This window comes from Carlito syrichta, unplaced genomic scaffold (genome assembly GCF_000164805.1).
Source record: "Carlito syrichta isolate Samal-C Ts95f unplaced genomic scaffold, Tarsius_syrichta-2.0.1 Scaffold308920, whole genome shotgun sequence".
Classification (NCBI taxonomy): Eukaryota; Metazoa; Chordata; class Mammalia; order Primates; family Tarsiidae; genus Carlito; species Carlito syrichta.
The window spans coordinates 92,328-111,951 of NW_007253016.1; the positions used below are offsets into that span (position 1 = coordinate 92,328).

At 39.8% G+C, this 19,624-nt stretch overlaps 1 protein-coding gene across 2 annotated transcripts in view; it reads right to left on the reverse strand.

Annotated features, from left to right (window-relative positions):
- ST3GAL6 (ST3 beta-galactoside alpha-2,3-sialyltransferase 6) overlaps positions 1-19,624 on the reverse strand; it is a 42,627-nt gene that overhangs the window by 14,453 nt on the left and 8,550 nt on the right. For both annotated transcript variants that reach the window (XM_008066428.1, XM_021716788.1), the window contains exons 2-5: positions 15,159-15,258; positions 11,975-12,052; positions 9,670-9,773; positions 7,969-8,032 (exon numbers count right to left, since the gene is read on the reverse strand). In XM_008066428.1, the coding sequence (XP_008064619.1) occupies positions 7,969-8,032; positions 9,670-9,773; positions 11,975-12,052; positions 15,159-15,247 (335 nt within the window). In that variant the 5' untranslated portion in view covers positions 15,248-15,258. The remainder of the gene's footprint in view (positions 1-7,968; positions 8,033-9,669; positions 9,774-11,974; positions 12,053-15,158; positions 15,259-19,624) is intronic.

The following is a 19,624-nucleotide window of genomic DNA, read 5'->3' on the forward strand; positions in this document are numbered from 1 at the left end:
GGAGGGCTAAGCCAGGCAAGGCTATGGGGAGGGCCCAGCTAAGAACAGACAGGATCCAGATCATAGCTGTTCCTGTGGGATAATCTATATGGAGTGAAGGAGGAATATCTTAGATGGTACCTAGTCTAACCCTCTCCCTCCAATGAAAGCTGGAGGCCAATCTCCTGCTGAGGGAAGGGACTACCTTGCCCTGAGCCCAGGTCCCCCAGTGGCTCCAGTATCCATCCTGGTCCAGAGTCCCCAGTTTGTCCCCAGGCTGCTAGCATGCCCCCTGAGTTCCCAATCTCAACAGAGAACCCCTGACCCACAAGCCAAATCTCTGAAGTTGGCCTCAAAAAGAGGTAACTTGGCTCAGTTCTAGACATGGTCAGTTCTATAATTTTGTCAACAATGAACTGGCAGGTTGGGCCTTAGTGTTCACAGATGTTTCCTCTCTATGAGATTGGGTTACAGATGGTTATCAAGCCTTACATTACATGCGGCCCGAAGTATACCATGGCAAGAGGAGCTACCGCCTATTACATACAATACACCCACATTACTGGTCCCCACCTAGGCTCAAGATCCTGGACCTCCTCCAATAGATCCTTCAAGCTAAGAACAAGCTGGGCTCGGTGGCTCAGCCTGTAATCCCGCACTTTTGGGAGGCTGAGGTGAGTGGATTGCCTGAGCCCGCGAGTTCGAGACCCACCTGGGCAGCGAGACCTTGTCTCTACAATAAATCAAAAAATTAGCCGGGTGTGGTAGCGCGTGCCTGTAATTCCGGCTACTCGGAAGGCTGAGGTGGAAGGATCACCGGAGCCCAGCAGGTCGAGGCTGCGGTGGCTGGGAGCGGCCACTGCACTCCAGTCTGGGTGACAGAGTGAGACTCCAACTAAAAAAAAAAAAAGAAAGAAAGAAAAAGAACAAAGTGGGAGTCTAGGGCTGCAGGCAGATTTCTTCTTCAGTCATTCTTTGTACTCAGCCTCTTATACCTACGATCAAGGACTTAGAAAAAAAGTGGAAAGAAATCATAAAGAGATTGCCACACTCAAGGGAATCCCTATTCCAAAAACTCTTTAAAGTTCAAGGTCACCATATTTTTAGGAATTTTTCTATTTTCTTCTCTGTCAGCTTTACAGGGGACAGACAGAGGGAGGAAGGGCCTTTACTGCAAGAAAAAACACACCAATACCTTTGAAAGGAAACACTGTTGAGCAAAGTCCACTTTCCTCCTGGTAAAGGATACTGCAAAGATCCGCACGTTTTTCTGAGAATCACATATAACACTAGCAACTCTTTTGAGGGCGTCCCTAGGCTGTCTTTGGCCATAGTAAGTCAATCTGCAGCTAGTATTCACAGCACGGCTCTGGGAAGTATGGGATGGTGCAGATAAGCTGTCTGCACCATGCTCCTCAGAACTCATTGCTCTCCTCTCTCCCCAGCAGGTACCCATACTATGAAAGGACTGATTCATTCTCTCCTTTACTTCATCTACTTGGCCTGGGCCCCTGGCTTCCCAGCCCCCTTACGTGTGAAACAATGACTTTCAGTGTCCTTTTGGGGACTCTATAACTTCGCCATATTTAATTAACACGACTTTCTTGCACAAATGGCTGCAGTGACGTGTCTGTCCCTAGAGGAAAGAATAGTATCATTTATATCTCTGCGCCCTTCTATCTGAAACACTTCCTGGCTCACAGGCTATGAGTTTTGGAAATCAAGTGTGTGGCTGTTACATTAAGTCACACATTAAGTGTGACTGTTACATTAAGTGTATGGAAGTTATTTCCCTACTTTGTGTCTGGAGAAGCAGGAAACTGCTACTCCTCCCCTGACTCTGGAAACAGGTAAGAAACATACACATGCCCTAAACTGCTCGCCCGGAAAACAAAATAATTCCAGACAGCCTGAACCTGTTAATGGAAAATCTGGAAAGCTGCTGAAAAGGGGGTGGTTAGAGATTATACTTCCCCAGGTGAAAGGCATGTTTCTCATAAAGGTGGGCAAAGCCAAAAGAGTCGTTACCTCCTGCAGAGGAAAACGTCAACACCACATAGAGAAAGCAAACTTGAGTTGCCTGTTTCAATGATCTGTGATGTGTCTTCTCTTCTGAATGCATTTTGACATTTATTCATTCCTGTCAACAGCATCATATGCATTAAAACCTATTACTCTACCTTTGAACTGACGATCTATGGCAGGGATTCCCAACACCCATTGCCCACATACCTTGTTAGCAGAACCCTGCTTTTGTAAGCCTATGGTGGTGAGCTCATTTCTTCTGCCAATGTTTGGTCTAGAGACAGTCATGTGATCCATTAGATGCTTGTGAAAATGATTTTGCCCCCTGGCAAGAGAATGGTGTGACAGAATGCTTTCTTTTTATCAGTCTCTTCCTTTCTGCTTAGACATGGACATGTGATGACAAAAAGTTCGAGCAGCTGCATCTTAGAAGAAAAGAAAGCCACAGAAAAACCACTCTGAAGCCCTGATATCACTGAGTCACTAATTCAATCCCACGACTGGGGCTGCTCCTAACAGAGACGCAAGCTGTTCCCTGTCCAATGTCAGGCAGCACCAATCAGGTAACCACATGTACGAATTGGCTCTTTCTAGAGTTTGGCACCCACAGTCTGCACAGCAATACACAGCTCACAGTGTAGGCTGGAACCACAAATCTGCAGACCTGAAACCACATATCTGTGTAATACAAGAGGTAATAAATGTCCACTTAGTTTAAATCACTCTTCAGAGACAATCACTTGCAGCCAGAAGATCCTAAGACACTGTGCAATGACTTTGGGTGGAGACCTGACTTAGTTCTGGCTCCCCCACTTAGTATCTTGGTCTAGTGACCTGAGCTCTCTGACCTGTTTGCCCTTTTGTGAAATAAGGGAATCACTGAGCTCTCAAATGTTAGTATCCTCTGTTTGATATAACCATTTTTCTGTTTACATGGGTACCCAGGTTTGTGTATCTTCACCCAACATCTGACCACAGCAATGGCTAGAAAATAGGCAGTGGCTTTTCCTACACTTTCACCACATATGATTCACTCTGTTGATGTAGAATCACAGACTTCCCTCACCCTCAAGTCTTCCTCCTGGCTGAAAATGCTGCAGTGTAAAGAAACTATGCAAAACAGCACAATTTCCAGAGTAGGAACACAGAGAGTCCTTCTAGAGTTAGGACCTCTTTTAAATAAATATACCACTCATGTCTAATTCTTTTTTTAAGTTTTCTAATGGCATGCTCCTGCCCTAGCTGGTAGCCCATCTAACCCAGCTCTGCTGATGCTGACATAATGAATTCCGCTTGAGAGAGCAATCAGGCAGCTTTTACAAACCCCCATCCATTTAGCAGGCAACTGATTTGACTCAGGTGATTTTGTTAGGGAAGACATTTAGTGTAGCTACCATATAACAACCTGTGCTACAGGACTGAAGCACTCTTCATAAAATCTGGCATGTTCTCAGAATGCAATGTTGGTGGACGGGGAAGGGCAGCTTGCTTGTGCATTTTAAGTGGGAGCTGAGATTTTGTGATTTGGGGTTTCAGCTGCTTCCAGTGTGAGGTTGAACTCCCACTGAAAGCAAGGATCCTCGGAGCCAGGGCACATGTTGGTGCTAAGGAGTTTCACAGACAGCCAGGAAGGAGCAGGGCCTAGGAATATGGGCACATCTTAAGTATTCCTGTTCACAATGCAGTTCTCTTAAAATATGCTCCATCTTTAATGAAGTGAAGTTTGTTAAACATGGTTGCCTTGTGTTGGTTGTGCTTTGGATAATAAAAAGAGGAACTCAAGTCCAGAAGAAATCGGTGGGAGCAGCATATAGAAATGATGCACTGAGCCCAGTCGTTACAGAGCAGTTACACAATTGCCTTCAGAATCCTGAAAGTGACCAGGCACAGAAACACGAAAGGACCAGGGAAATGATGAAGAATACTGATAAAGATGGCTAGCTGTCACTCAATAATCATGTTTTCTTTGTCCCTTAAAACAGACTCATTGTTTTTAAAGGTGGGCACACAGTCACCTGGAATACAGACTAGAGTTTCCAGCCCACCAGGCCACTAGGCTAGGAATGGCTTTTTGACCAAATCTATCCAATGGAATGTAATCAGTGGTTGCTAGTAAATGTTTAACAACCAGTTCTGGGGGAGAAGGGGTATGTGAATGGGGAAGCCCTGATTTATAGTGTTTGCCAATTCCCATGGCATAAATATTCTCACCATGGCTAATTTCAAGCTTCCACCTTAATGGCACTGAATATAGAGCAGAATACAAAGAGATACGGCTCTCACAGGTTGGTCCTAACTGGTTCTAGCACATTATTGGATGTAATGTCATTTCTGGGGTATGTCTCAAAGAGTTGAGGTGTGCCCTGTGCCCCTTCCTCCTTCCTGCTGGGTAGGAATGAAGATGAGATGTGTGGAACTCCAGTCACCCTACTGAACCCTAAGAAGAAAGTCATGTATTAAGGAATAATGGAGTCAAGATAAAGAAGAAGCCTTGGTCCTTCATGATCACAGACGCTGGGTCAGTCCTGGAATGTTTACCTGCAGAATTCATTGATATGAAAACTATAAGAACAAAGAAAAACTTCTGTCTTACAACCACAACTGATGTTTTGAGTTTACAGTGGCATCTGTCCCAACTGAGGGTATCACGCATGCTGTGCAATATATCTGACAAAACCAAAATTTGTATCTGGTAGGATCTTAAAGCATTCAGCATTGAAACCACAACGAAAATGTCTGAAACTTTCTGGAAAGGGACCAAGAGGATGAAGGGAGGCTAAAAGGTAGGGAAAAGATCTGTACTTAACTGTTGCACCCCAAAATATGCCAAGCACCTTCCAGAGCACAGATAGAAAGAGAGCGAGCACAGAGCAAGGCCAGCTGCATAAACATCAGTGGAGAGAGAGAAAAAGGGGAAAGAGGACTTGAAAGGGCTGATCCAACTCATCCCCTCCTCTATGACCTGCAGACCCACAATGAAGAGCAAGTCAGCTATGCCAGTTGGGCTTTCTCTTCAGATCTGTGGAACCAGTTCCCAATTCCACAGGCCAGGGGCTCACAGAGGACGCCAGTACCCAGGGCAATCTAAATTCTCTGCCTGAGAAAGACTATTCTCAGACTTCCTTCTTCTAGTGCATTTTGTCCAGGCTGAGAAGAGAAATGGGAACTCTGTGAGGTTATTGGGGAACAAACTGAGTTGACTTAGCAGCGTTCAGGCAGTTCGGTCCATCCTGCCTTTCTGGGGTTTACTAAAAACGTATTGCTCGGGTATAGCCTGGCTTGCTTTTTCCTTTGTGTTGTACAGTGGGTACCTAGCAAAGGTAGAATGATTTACTTAATTAAAATAGAGGTAAAATTTAATATTACATGTGAATCTCTTCCAAAAGTTAAGCGCCATGCAAAGAGAAGAAAATAGTATTATAAATATATTCTTAATCTATTTTCAAAAGACTCTTTCTAAGGTTTGCACAAGTCAGACATGCAATTCAGCGATGCTGACTGTGCAGCTGTGAGGCTATAAAATGTGCATTACTGCACACACTCTGTGGGGATCCTACAGGGATATTGCCATTCACCTACAGCTAGAGAGTCTCTGACGATTCACTGGTTCTACTTCAGACTCTTGGCAGCTTCAGATTAAAGCAGGAGAACCCAATACCACCCTCCCCTGGCTGGGCCACACAGCAGGAGGTGAGCCGCAGGCAAGTGAAGCTTCATCTGTATTACAGCCACTCATTGCTCACATTACCACCTGACTCTGCCTTTTGTCTGTGGAAGTGTGAACCCTTCTGTGAACTGCGCATGCAAGGAAACTAGATTGCATGCTCCTGATGGGAATTGAATGCCGGATGACCTGAGGTGGAGCTGAAGTGGTGATGCCAGCACCGGGGAGCAGCTGCAAATACAGATTAACATTAGCAGTGAGGTTTGACCGCACATACCCCCCGCCCCCCTTGTCCATGGAGAATCTGTCTTCCACAAAACCAGGCCCTAATGCAAAAAAGGTTGAGCACCGCTAGATTAAAGGACTTGTGTGCAGTCAGTATGATTTCCAATCTTCCTCCCCTACCATGCCCCACCTTCCTCCCAATACAGGTAATGCCAAGAAATGGACATAAGCTGATGGTAGGAAGTGAGGGCATTCTTGGTGACAAAGGGAGAAAAGGTTGGGGAACAGCAAAGCAAGATGGCGAGAAGGGAGAAAACAGCCTGGCTATGGCACGCCTGCCTGGATGAATGCCTGTGGGAAAAAGTTATGAAGCAACTAAATAAAACAGAGTCTAGTTCTTAGATTAAATCTAAGATTAAATCTAGTTCCAGACAAGAACAAAACTTTTAGTCACATATCCTCAAGGATCTAATAGTAGCTCACATTTATAGGGTCAAGAATTTTTACAGATATTTACAGATCCTTGCTGCAAATATTTGAGGAATAACCTTTTTCATTAACCCGGACACAAGGCATTGGAGTTAGAACTATCTAGGTTCACATCCTAGCCATGGCATTTACCAGCTGTAACAAACTGTGTATGTTTACCTAGCCTCAGTCTCACCATGTATAGAAACTTCTAGTCACAGAAGTCATTTAAAAAGAATTGACATAAAGCAAATATGTGAAATGTCTGCACAAAATAATATTTTACAAAGGAGAGCTATATAAAATTTTAGGTTGGAAAAGACACATGGTTGCTGCTGATGTGCAATCAAATGATTAAAAAAAACTAAAATGAACGAACACACATTACACAAACCCACACTTCAATAATCTAGGTCCCCCAACAGAAGAAAATGAGATAAGGCTGGGCAAATGTAACACAGCTCCGACAGCTCCATTCTGTAAACTCTATCTCCATTTTCATACCTACATCCACTACCACCACCTTCTGCACCCAACAAAAAGCACCTTTGTTTTTTTGGATGACAGAGGAAATTCTGACATCTTCCTTTCTAATGGAGGCCCTGACAACTGTTGACTACCCATATTCCACTTTAGCCACTGGTCAAAGTCTAATGTGTGACCTAAAACTGTGTGAAATAAGTCTACCTCTGTAAAATAAGCCCACTTTCCAAGAAGTGGGTTTATTCAATTTGACAATTCAATTTTTATGCAGTTAACGTGACAACAAAATTTTCTGAAAACTAAACTACTTTTACAGTCGAAAAGCAACTACCCTAGCAAGTTGTTCACTTTCTTCAAGTATAATACTGATTTGTAAGGAAGAGAGCTGCTTCCAAAATCGAATATTCAACCTGCTTAAGCAAAACAGAAAGGATTTTTATGAGTAGTTCGGAGAATGTCTAAGAAAGTGTGAGAAACAACCCATGAAGGGAGCTGTGAGCTGAATAACAGGGTAAATTAATTCTTAAGTAGGAACAACTTAGAAAAGATGAATGGGGGTTAAAAATGTCCTGACTTGAAGCCAGGTGTGGTGGTTCATACCTGTAATCCCAGCACTTTGGGAGGCGGAGGCAAGAGGATAGCCTGAGCTCAGGGGTTCGAGACCAGTCTGAGCAACATGGCAAGATCTTGTCTCTACAATAAATCATAAAATTAACCAGGCATGGTTGCATATGCCTGTAGTTTCAGCTACTTGGAAGGCTAAGGCAGAAGGAACACCTGAGTCCAGCAGATCGAGGCTGTGGTGGCTATGAGTGTGCCACTGCACTCTAGCCTGGGTGACAGAGTGAGACTCTGACTCAAAAAAAAAAAAAGTTCTGACTTGCAACCCATGCTGATCATCATCAAGACTCTTTAAACTTTTGAGCCAACCAGTTATGCAGCTTCCAAATTAATTGTGTAGTAAGCTTATTTCAAGTGTCAAAGAAATAACTACTAGAAGTTTTATTTAAACACAAATGCAAGAGGATTTTCTAGAGCAAATATATCTTATACCTTTTAGGATGTAAGTTTTGAACCACTTTAGCTAAAGCTAAAAGTCTACAGAAGCAAGGAAATAAACTCACTTGTCAAACTCGTCAAAGAGATCACAACTCTGCAGTTTTGAAAGCACAAGTCGAAAATATTCCGCTAGAAAACAAATGAAGTATTATGAATAAAAGGAAAATCATGGCTTTTTACTACATAATAAACCATCCTGCTCCCTACCTCTAAACCCATTTCCAACTAACATAGCCACATTTGATTTTTTCTGTGAAAAATAAATGATACAACTGCAATTACCAGCACTACTCAATAGGCACATTTAAAGTTATAAATGCTCTCAGGATACTTCCCAAAAACCCCAGAAAAAATAAGATGCTTAATGTGAAAATAGTCATTAAAAAAAAACCCCCAAATTAGCAATATCAGAAGATTCTGAAAGCGACATTAGAATAGAAATCAATAGTAAGTATAAGCTAATTAAGTTGCCAAGTTCTCACAAAATAATTTCTTAAAAACAAATACAAAACCAGCTGGGCACGGTGACTCATGCTTGTAACCCTAGTACTTTAGGAGGTGGAGGTGAGAGGATTGCCTGAGCCTCAGGGTTTGAGACCAGCCTGGGCAACTTGACAAGACATCTCTACAATAAATCAAAAAATTAGCTAGATGTGGTGGTGTGTGCCTATAGTTCCAGCTACTTGTAAGGCTGAGGTGGAAGGATCGCCTGAGCCCAGCAGGTTGGGGCTATGGTAGCAGTGATCATGCCACTATACTCCAGCCTGAGCAACAGTAAGACTCTAACTCAAAAAAAAAAAAGACCCCCCCCCAAAAAAAGTGCCCTCCAGGATCAGTAGAGTAAGCAAAATCTAACTCAAACAACTGTAGGCCTGTCTGTCACCTCTTGAGGTTTTGTGGTCTTTCAAAAATCTAGAACTTAAAGCTATGTAAAGCCAATCAGTTATCAGTGAGCAGAAAGGAAAGTGTTTTTATCATTAGAAGATGGAATCATTTTCTCTAGATTCAACAAAAATAAAATATGCACTGATTAAATGAAGGGATTGATCAAGGAGCTAAAAATTGCTGATGAAATAAAACTCAGATGAAGAGATGAGTGGGATTCAGGGAGGAAATTAACCCTCGGGATTATTCGCCTGATTCTAATTTAAGCTAAAGTAACTTCCATATATTGACACACACCTTAAACTATAAAAGATGAACAGAGAAAAAAAACTCGGAAGAACAAAAGAGCAAAAACCAACAACAACAACAAAACTGAAAGATGAACACTCAATCACACACATACACACATAAACAGAAAACAACTGTGGGAAACTGTCAGGGGAATGGGGGTGGGATTGGCAGTTGAAAGAACTTACTAGGGAAGAGAGGGCACACCTCATCAACAAGGTACCTGCATAATCAACGTTTGTGTACCTAACCCTGAATTGTACCCCATATCTTTATAATAAGAAAAATAAAAGAAAATAATAAAGTAAGGCGTCAGAACTCACATGAGTCACACAGTGGCAGGACAAACGTAGAAAGCTGTTTCTCAGTGACAATAGAAATCTACCTTTTTTATCTTTTGTTTCTACACTGCCTCAAAAGGAGTGGGTATTTATACTTTAAAATGTAATTCCTTTTATCCCAACCCAAAATCATATCCCTTAGGAATTGTAAGGAAGCAGAAAGATTAAAAGGTCTTAAAATTACATAAACATGCTGTTCTCATCAAACACCACTCAAGTTTAACAGGGCAGGGTAAGAATAATACTACTGACCTGATGTTCTTACCCCATAGGGCAAATCAAACTTATTGCTATCATACAAGGAAGCAATCTTTTTAAAATCAGATGCACAGAGAAAAGGGTGAAAGTGATGAACCCTGGGGAAAAAAAAGGATAAAAAATGACTTTGTAAAATGCTGACTATATCTGCAGGCTTTTAAAATTGTAACTGAAAATAACTGTAGCATACAATTCATATTGCTATACTGATTATATGAAAATGTATAATTATTATTTTTTAATTTTTAAAAATTATTTTATACAATATTTAAATATTACATAGGGATATACAATGGACCTACACAACTAAAATGAAAACACCTTCCAGGTGCTGGAACTAAAATTATGTTACAGCTTGAGGGGTGAAAACAAAATTTATAAACAAGTCAACACCAAGTAATAAAATGATAGCCATCAATAAGAAGGAACAAAGGAGATAATACAAGTACTGATGCTAAGCTATTTCTAAATTTTAAAGTGCCATATAAATGATATTGTATCAGCTGTGATGAATACCTTGTCTGGGGTCACTAACTCTTAAGTGACAACGCTGATATCCACACCCGCACCTAATTCTAAGGAAAGACGTTCTCTTTATAACACTGCAGAAATGGTTCCAGGTCTCCTGAGCATGGCTTCTCTGAATTGCTACTACCTTTTCTATATTTTTGTCAAAGTAAGCTCAAACACACTCTGCAGGGCTACCCTTAGAGAACACTGTTCAAATGACAAATGCAAATCTGTTGTCATGCACACTGTAGACTTACATACCTCCTGAACAATCTTGCATGCATACTTTAACCTTTTGGAATTTTCTCAGAAAAGATCTTTTTTCACTAACGTGATAGACTACCTGGATTCTAGAGCAGCATTTTAACCTATCATCTGCAACCCTCTTGTGGCAAAGAAAGTCAACTTTGTGAGATATGATCACATTTTTTGTTTGTTTATATGTTTGCTTGAATTGGAGTCTCTGTCACCTAGGCTTGAGTGCAATGGCATGCTCATAGCCACCTCAGTCTTGACCTGCTGGGCTCAGGTGATCCTTCTGACTCAACCTTCCAAGTATCTGAAACCACAAGCATGTGCCACCACACCCAGCTAATTTTTTTTTTTTTTGCTAAGGACAAGGTCTTGTCAAGTTGCACAGGCTGGTCTCAAACCCCTGGGCCCAGGCAATCCTCTCATCTCAGCTTTCCAAAGTGCTGGGATTACAGGCATGAGCCACCATGCCAGCAGCATATTTTTTCTAAGTGAATAGAACAGAACACATATCTGGAGTAGTAAGGGTAAAAATTATTTCTTTGTTTCTTATTATAAAACAATAAATTATGTTATTAAATATAATATTCAACATAATATATTCTAATATAAATTAAGTTGTATCATATAAAATAAATAATATTATATGTGTGCGTATGTACAAGGTCCCAAAGCAAAATATATTTCTTAATGTGAGTCATGGTCACACTTCCAGTTTTGCAATGGTCCACCTGGACACACCCATGGAAAAACTGTAAGCAGCCAAGGCATACTTGTAATTAATTATATACAATAAAGTTTTATGTATTTGTAGTTTTCCAGAGCACAGAATGATTTTAAAGGGATCTATAGCCCCAAGGGGTTAAGAACCAGTAATGGAAAGGTGCAGTGACATATTAAAAGAAAATATGAATTCTTCGTGCTTAATAGGAAAAGGGCTGAACAGTTTGTGCCTGTTTTATACAATTAAACATACCTAGAATAGGCTGGCATTTATTTCTTGCTGTCTAGAAGCATTTTGGCCAGCACTCTGTCAAAGCAGAGGTGACTAAGGAAAAGGACATCTGTAGATGGAAGAGTAAATACTCTATATAAGTCCTGACAACTACAGTGAGCAATCATGATTTACATTCCATGTAGGGCAATCATTATTTGCATTCTATGTCATCCACTAAAAGTTAATAAAGGTTAGGGAAAGTTTCTAATTATAAAGTTTAACCCAGGGGTAAGGGAGGAGAAGTCACAAAATAATACGGGTGAAAAGTAAAAAGGACATTTTATAATGACCAAACAAAAACAGACCACTCTAGCCTCACCTATGTGAACAGAACACTGGTTTGACTGAGTTCTTCAATGCCTTTTCTCTGACCAAAAGCACAAAAAGAGACAGGATATTCAAGCTCTTCCTTAAATATGGGGTGTCCGCTTTATACTGCTAAGACTTGTATTAAAAAATGTAAACAAGGGTGGAAAATTATTCCAAGCACATTTTGAGCATTTTGCATGCCACAGTTTTGTTCTGTTTGTGTATTTTTACCTCAGCAGAGAGGCAAAAGCTGGCGTTGATAAACAAGGCTGTATCTCATTTCTCCGTTTCATTTCCACAGGTGGCACCCTACGAGACAAAAATAGTGTCAGTCAGAGACCAGAACTGGGCAGCCAGCCCAAAGGGAAGCAAATGCCCTGGGAACCCACTTGTGCCACGGCTGAGAGGCTTCTCATAGCAAATAAAGATCCTCCTGGCAGCCCCTGAGGCATGACAGTACCTTGTCCAAGCCCTGCACGCTTGAGGATTTGTGGATGTGAGGGAAGGGAGAGTGGGAAGGGCCGAGGTGACTGGCAACCCAGAAGTGATTCAAAGGACCTTCACAGACGGGCCAAAACTACTGCCCTGAAGACGCCACAATCAGGTTCCCCTTTTAGAAACCCGCGAAGGCCTTAGAAACCAAACTCACCCCAAGAGCACACGGCTATCTGGGTCCTCCATGCCACATCTAAGGACACCTACCAGCTGGAGACACCACAGAAACACCTGACTGAGCAGGGTCCACAGAGCTTTGCCTTGGGATCCCAGGGCCTCCGCAAATCAGCTATTTAGAGTCCCATCGAACTCTTCTCTGTTCTTGGCACAGGTTAGGCCCTTGTGAGTCTCCTCTGAATGGAGTACTTGTCTCCACAGTTTAAAAGGGTATTGTGAAACATGACAGAGCAAACAAGGAAAATAAATGAAAGAGACAGAGGATGGCAGGACCCAGACTTAGCCAGGAAAGAGGAAAACAGCTTACTATAAAAACATATTAATGACCAATTATGTGAAGAATTAGTAGAAAAAGAAAACAAATCAATTTTTGTCTATAACTCAGTAGTATTCAAATGGAAAGACACAGCTTAAACCCATGGACAGACAAAATGTTCAGTTTTTGTGGGTGCAAAGTCCCCATAATTAGAACTGCTACGTTTCTGAACCACGAGGCTGATAAAGTCCTTATGCAGGGAAACATCTTTTGTGCATACCACAAATGGCAAGAACGCCTTGTTTTATACATGAAGAAACATGAACATGGTGGACCAGCATATCAGATCAAAAAAGCTGAATTATATTTGCAGGACAAATTATATTTGCAAGAATGCCTTGTTTTATACATGAAGAAACATGAACACAGTGGACCAGCATATCAGATCAAAACACTGAATTATATTTGCAGGACAAAATGAGGTATATTACTTGATTTATAAGGTCACGAAAACATGGACAACAAACTGTTTTAGGATACTGTGAAGACAAACTTTGGGTATTTTGTTTTGTTTTGTTTTGTTTTGAGTTGGAGTCTCACTCTGTCGCCCAGGCTGGAGTGCAGTGGCATACTCACAGCCACCGCAGCCTCGAACTGCTTCCCCCCAAAGGTAACTGTCTGTCTTAAATAGATTTTTAGGAAGCAAATCTAATGCACAAACACCTGTCCCACAGTAATTTCCCATGGTACTTGTTATGACTGGAGTAATGTCTTAGCTTAGGAGAGACGTGGTCAACCCTCAATTCTGATGACAAAAGTCTGCATTGAATTTATATTCTTTTCATTATCTTCTTCATTTTCCCTGTGACCCATAATAGAATTTGTAGGAAAGTAGCAAACTAGTAAGTGCTTTGTTTTGTGTTTTATTTTTGTCTTCTACTACTAAGTGTGACTCAGAAAATGTGGTAGAGATGGAGGGAGAGATCTCTGTGGTGTAATCCTCATCTAATGTATGAACAGATGTCAAAGCTCTCTAGCCCAATATTTAGTTTGAAAGCCTAAAACTTTAGGGCCAAACTCACTCATGTGGCCTTAGGTTTGTCTAGTGGCCATTTGCTTAATGTCCGTTCATGAAAAGCTTTACAATTATTCTTTCAATCTACCAGTAATAAAACTAAATGCTGGAGCATCAGTATTTTTAATTTAGCCAGCGCAGGTTAGAAACATGATCTAAGATGTCCTGTTGAAACGCTAGCAATAAAACACTGATGCTTTAAGACAGAAAATTATTATGTGATTTATTTTAATATAATTATGTACTATCACCCATTCAGGATTTAAAGGACATCAAAACTTTATTCCTAGCCAATAAACTGACAATAGAGGTAAGATAAATTATCATAGGGGTTTTCTCTGCAGTAAAACCGTCTGTGCTTCTTTGAAGTTTTATATGTGATATTTAAGTCAAAGCTATTTCAAAAGACACATACAGTATATATCATCATTCACCAAATATTTTTAAACAAAAGAAACCATATGTGATGTTTAAATTTTATCAACAATCTCTTATCCAAGCATTTTAGGCTCTACAAGTTAAGTACCAGAGTCCAAGAACTACTCTATTCATTCAAGGAGATGAACTTTTGCATAAAGAATATTATGCCCCAAGAATTTATCCATTTCCTCCAGATTGTCCAGTTTGTTTGCACAGAGGTGTTCATAATAATCTTGGATGAACTTTTGTATTTCCACAGTATCAGTTGCAATGTCTCCATTTTCATTTCTGATTGAACTAATTTGAATCTTCTCTCTGTTTCTTAATTAATCTAGCTAATGGTCTACTGATTTTGTTGATCTTTTCAGAGAACCAACTTTTTGTTTCATTGATCCTTTGCATTTTTGTTGATTTCAATTTTATTTAGTTCTGCTCTGATCTTCATTATTTCTTTTCTTCTGCTAGCTTTGAGTTTGATTTGTTCATGTCTTTCTAGTTCCTTGAAGTGTGATCTTAGGTTGTCAATGTGTTCTTTCAGTCTTATTAATGTAGATCTTAAATGCTATAAAGTTTCCTCTGAGCACAGCTTTGACTGTGTCCCAGAGGTTTTGATAACACATGTCATTGTTGTCATTTATTTCAAGGCATTTTTAAATTTTAATTTTGACTTCATTGTTGACCCAAGGATCATTCAGGAGTAGATTGTTTAACTTCCCAAAGATGGTCAATACTACTGCTTCACTGGAGAGTCAACAAAAAACAGGTATTGCTTTTCAGTTTCTAAATTGTTAGAGATAAAATCTATAGGATATTAGAATGGTAAAATCCAAATTTATAATGGAAATCTAGAAAAGAGTCAAAATATTACAATGTTATAGTTTTTTGGGGTTTTTTTTTTTTTTTTTAAGAATAGGATCCTCTAATATAATTTGTGGGTTTGTGTGAATGACTAGTTTGGGAGTTGTTTTTAAATAGCAGAAAATGAAACTTACCAATAGACATTTGTTCCCCATAATATACAATGTAGCACATAATAGAGGAAGACAGCACTCAGAAATATGGCCACAAGGTAGCCTCTCATGGTTGGCCCACCTGAAACACAAAGAGTGAAGTCCAAACAAATGCAAGATTGTTATACAGTTGAATTTGCAAAATGGCTTAAATATAAGCATTAGTGAGTAAACATATAAAGAGAGAATAGAAGAAAATATTGTATACCTGTAGTTTTGGAAATACTAAATGTATAAAAAGAGAATGGTTTTTTTTGTCTCTCCTCTTACCAATCAGCAAAAATGATGCATGTTTAAGCCAATAAATAGTTCCAGGGGCTTCCCTACTACTTTTTCATGTTAGGTAAGAAAGAAAAAATTCCTTCAGAACAAAGTTTTAAACATCTACTTCATATCAGAACTTTCTTCAGAAATGTTAAAAATATCTATACATATCTATTTTCTCCCTCTCAACATAAAGTAAATATATGCCTTAAGATGTGAATAAACTTGGGGCATACCTCATCGATAAGGGTACCTGTATGGTGAATATTTGTATACCTAGCCCTGAATTGTACCCCATAATTAAAAAAAAAAAAGATGTGAATAAACATTTTATGATTTTTAAAAAATGTTATACAATGTAATTTTTCCAAATCCTTTCTCTAATTTTGAAAAAAGAGAGGGTAAAAGCTAATGAAAAATATTTTCCACATTAATTTGTATACATTTTTAGATCCACCTATTTTATTTTTCAATATCATAGCACAGGTATATTCAGTTAATTACTTGTCTGTTTTGTATTAAATTGATAGTATTATTCATTACATATTTGCAGATGGACAAAAACCTGAACAATCCTCTTTAGAATGTAAATTCTAAAAAACTCTTCATAGAATATACCTCTAAAACAGATTTATTTAGTTTTCTCTTTTGCTTCAAAGACAAACATGAAAAGTTCCCACTTTCATATGTAATTAAATGCAAAGACGAATGTAATATATGGTTTCATAACAGGTCTTCTATTTTAATGCATGGGACTTTAAACAAGTGTACTATTTCTCTGTCTTCCTTATCAAGTTTCTGGTTTATCAAAACAATTGCATGTCCTCTCACTCCTGGCTAGTGGCCTCAATCAGAGCAATGTAGTATAAAATGTGGGACTGGTTGGATACATTTCCAAATAATGTAACATTGCCTTCCTTTCAATGGTAAATAAATTCAAATAGAAATCTTAAAACAAAGCATTTCCTTGCCTTCACAAGTTGAATATTCTAAACACAAGTTGAATATTCTAAACACAAGTTGAATATTCTTAAACTTAAGCTTATTTTAATAATGTGGGTCATCTTAACAAATGTCATAATTATGCTAAGTTTTCCTTGAGCTGAGACCCTCTGGGGGTAGTGAGGGTGGGGCCACTTGCTAAGCAGTCCTGAACTGTAGTGATTATCTGGTGAAGACTGCTTGTGGAACAAGCTCCCTTGCTGTCAGTTGTTGCTTCTCCCTCCTATGAAGGCAGCCACCACCTCCACATGCCACTATTATAATTGAGTTAGAAATGAAGGCTATGTCAGGAGAAAGCAAATAAACAGGTGAGTTAATGAGCATATTTTAGTTTACACATACTTCTAATCTGGCATATATAGTCCCTGTGAAGAGTTAACATTGGCTGGCAATTAGAAGACATGATTCACAGCCCAAGTTCACTTAAGACGTTGGGGGGAGGGTACTAAGAACATCAGTTTGCCCGTTCTGACCTAAGTGTCCTCACAGGTTCACGAGTGAGGGTATGCCATCTACTTCTTTGGGTTATTTGACTGTCCTGGAATACAGTTTACCATGGGTCAAAATGGTCACCAAACATCTTGCTAAAATGCTCAAATTAAACACATAAGGCTCCACTAAGAATAACATCACTTATGCAAATATCCAGCAAGGATACAACTTACCAGGATCCACAAATTTAAAAAAATATATTTATATGTAAGACAGTATATAAAGGTCTAAAGAAAGAAGTCATTATTGACAATTCAATTTGCTTATCTATCCCCCAAAACATACTGTTTGGGCAATTTATGTGCTATTTTACCAAACATAGAGGTGTGGGTAAGTGAGATTTTTTGTTTGTTTGTTGTTTTTGTTTTTTGGCATCAGGGTCTCACTCTGTCACTCAGGCTGGAGTACAGTGGCATGATCATGACAATCATGGTTTGTGGCAGTCTTGATCTCCTGGGCTCGGGTGACCTCAATATCTCTAGCAGCTTTTTTTTTTTTTTTTTGGAGAGACAAAGTTTCACTATGTCACCCAGGCTGGTCTCGAACTCCTGGGCTCAAGCAATTTGCCCACCTCGGCCACTCAAAGTGCTGGAGTTACAGGTGTGAGCCCACCACACCTGCCCAGCTGAGATTTTTGTTACTGTTTTTTTTTTTTCATTTGCTAATATGTGGTTTAACTGAAAACAAAGAAGTGTAAAAGAATATATATTTTTTCTTCAATCAGTCAAATGAAACCACTCTTGAGCAGCCATTGCATAGATCACTTTAAAAACATTTAGGAAGCTTAGCCACTCTCTTGTATTTCAGGGCAATTCAAAGCTTCAATATTCAAGTTGCATAGGACACTGGGGCCAGCCAGGATATCCTTGAGATAAACATGCATGGTTCCTCTGCTTGCTCACAGGAAAAAGCTTCCACAAATAAACCAATTCTCTAATCATAATTCTAAAATTTGAATTTTGCTTAGAGCAAAAACATTCAAAGAAAAGTCAGTTGGATTTTAACAAGTGGGGAAGTAGTAGAATATATGGGGCTCTGGCCTGATAGATACGGGTCTGAGTCCTGGTTCTGCTACTTGTCAGCTCAGAAAGGTCGTTGCCCCTCTCTGAGCTTCAGTTTCCTTATCTGTAGTATGGGAATTGTAAGTTTCTGACTTCCCTCGCAGGGTGGTTGTCAAGATGACCTAAAGTAGTACAGCAAAAGCATCTGTCATGTGCCTTGAAAAGACCCTTCATTATAGCTTCAATATCCAAAACAAACATGTTTCGAGGTCTTGACATGAAATATGACCCAGGCCAGCTTTGTGGCTGGAGATGCTCCTAAACATCCTTTGAAAAGTTTAAGTCACAAAGCAATTCATCAAACATATGGGTAAACAACAATGAGGGAGAGAAGGACTCATTGGCAGAGGACGAATGCCCATGTCTTCTCAAATTGAGATAAGTAACCCAATGTACAAATAGTATATATATATCCAGTTAAGCTCAATCTTGGCAATGTTTTTTTTTTTCCTGCTCTTAATAATAAAAATATATTTTATTTGTGTGGAGCTTGAAGGTTCATAAAAAGCTTACATGTCCATCACTTCATTTAAGGGTCAAAATAAGCTTGTTCATTGGGTATATAGGTATTGTCCTCTAGATGAATGAGAAAACTGAAGGTCTGTAATGTTGAGGTGTCTCAGGTCACACAGTCAAAGGGAGACAGAAATAGACTATGGTCCAATCATTTCTTCATCAGAGTTCTCATCTTGTCTCTTGAGATAAAAGGAATGAAGGAAACCTAGGAGAGACAATTCTCATCTAAAACTTCCTAACGGAGCTCCATTGACATCTTGAGTTCTGGAAGGATAAATTCTTATACTGGTAAAGGGGAAGTGGCTGTAGGGCAGGTTCAAGAGTCAGCATCCTCTGAGGTTCCTCTATCTGCTCTGAATCTCTGGGACTTAGACATGTGCAATGTGCATTTAAATAAGCATCCGTTGATTCGATTCTTATGCACACTAAATTCTGGGAATCACTGCTCTAGAGCATGCCAAAAAACCATGGAGAAAAAAAAAAAAGAATGAATGAATGGATTTGCTGAAATACACTGACTATAACAGATGTTGCAGTCATTATCCTAAAGAGACCACAAGTGCCACGAGGACAGGTACTGTCTGTCTTCTCTCTCATTCTATATCCAGTACTTCTAACAACACCTGTCACACAGGAGATGCTAAGTAGATGGTTGTTGAATACAGTTACAGATCCCATAACTAGATGCTCTGTATATTATTACTACTATTATTATTTTACTCTAAATGCCTATCCCATGGCAAGTGTTCATAAATAGTAGCTGATTAGAATCATTAAGATGTATGAGTGTATAGCATGTGCCACGGCATGTGATAACTGCTTCTGGTGTCAGGTCATCCTGACCACCACTGTGTGAAAGGAATTGTAAAGTTACAATTCCCAGTTGACAGAGAAGGAAACGAAACTTGGAAATGAGTTATTCACTTTCCTGAACTGACAAGGAGCAGAACTGGGACCCAAACCCCTATCAACCAAGCTGAAGCCCATGCATTCTACCACCTCCTCCCACATGTGAGCCTTCATGGGTGAGCACAGGCCATTCTTCCTTCCTTCCCTCCTTCCCTCCTTCCCTTGCTGCCTTCCTCCCCCCTTCCCCCTTCCCCCCTTCCTCTT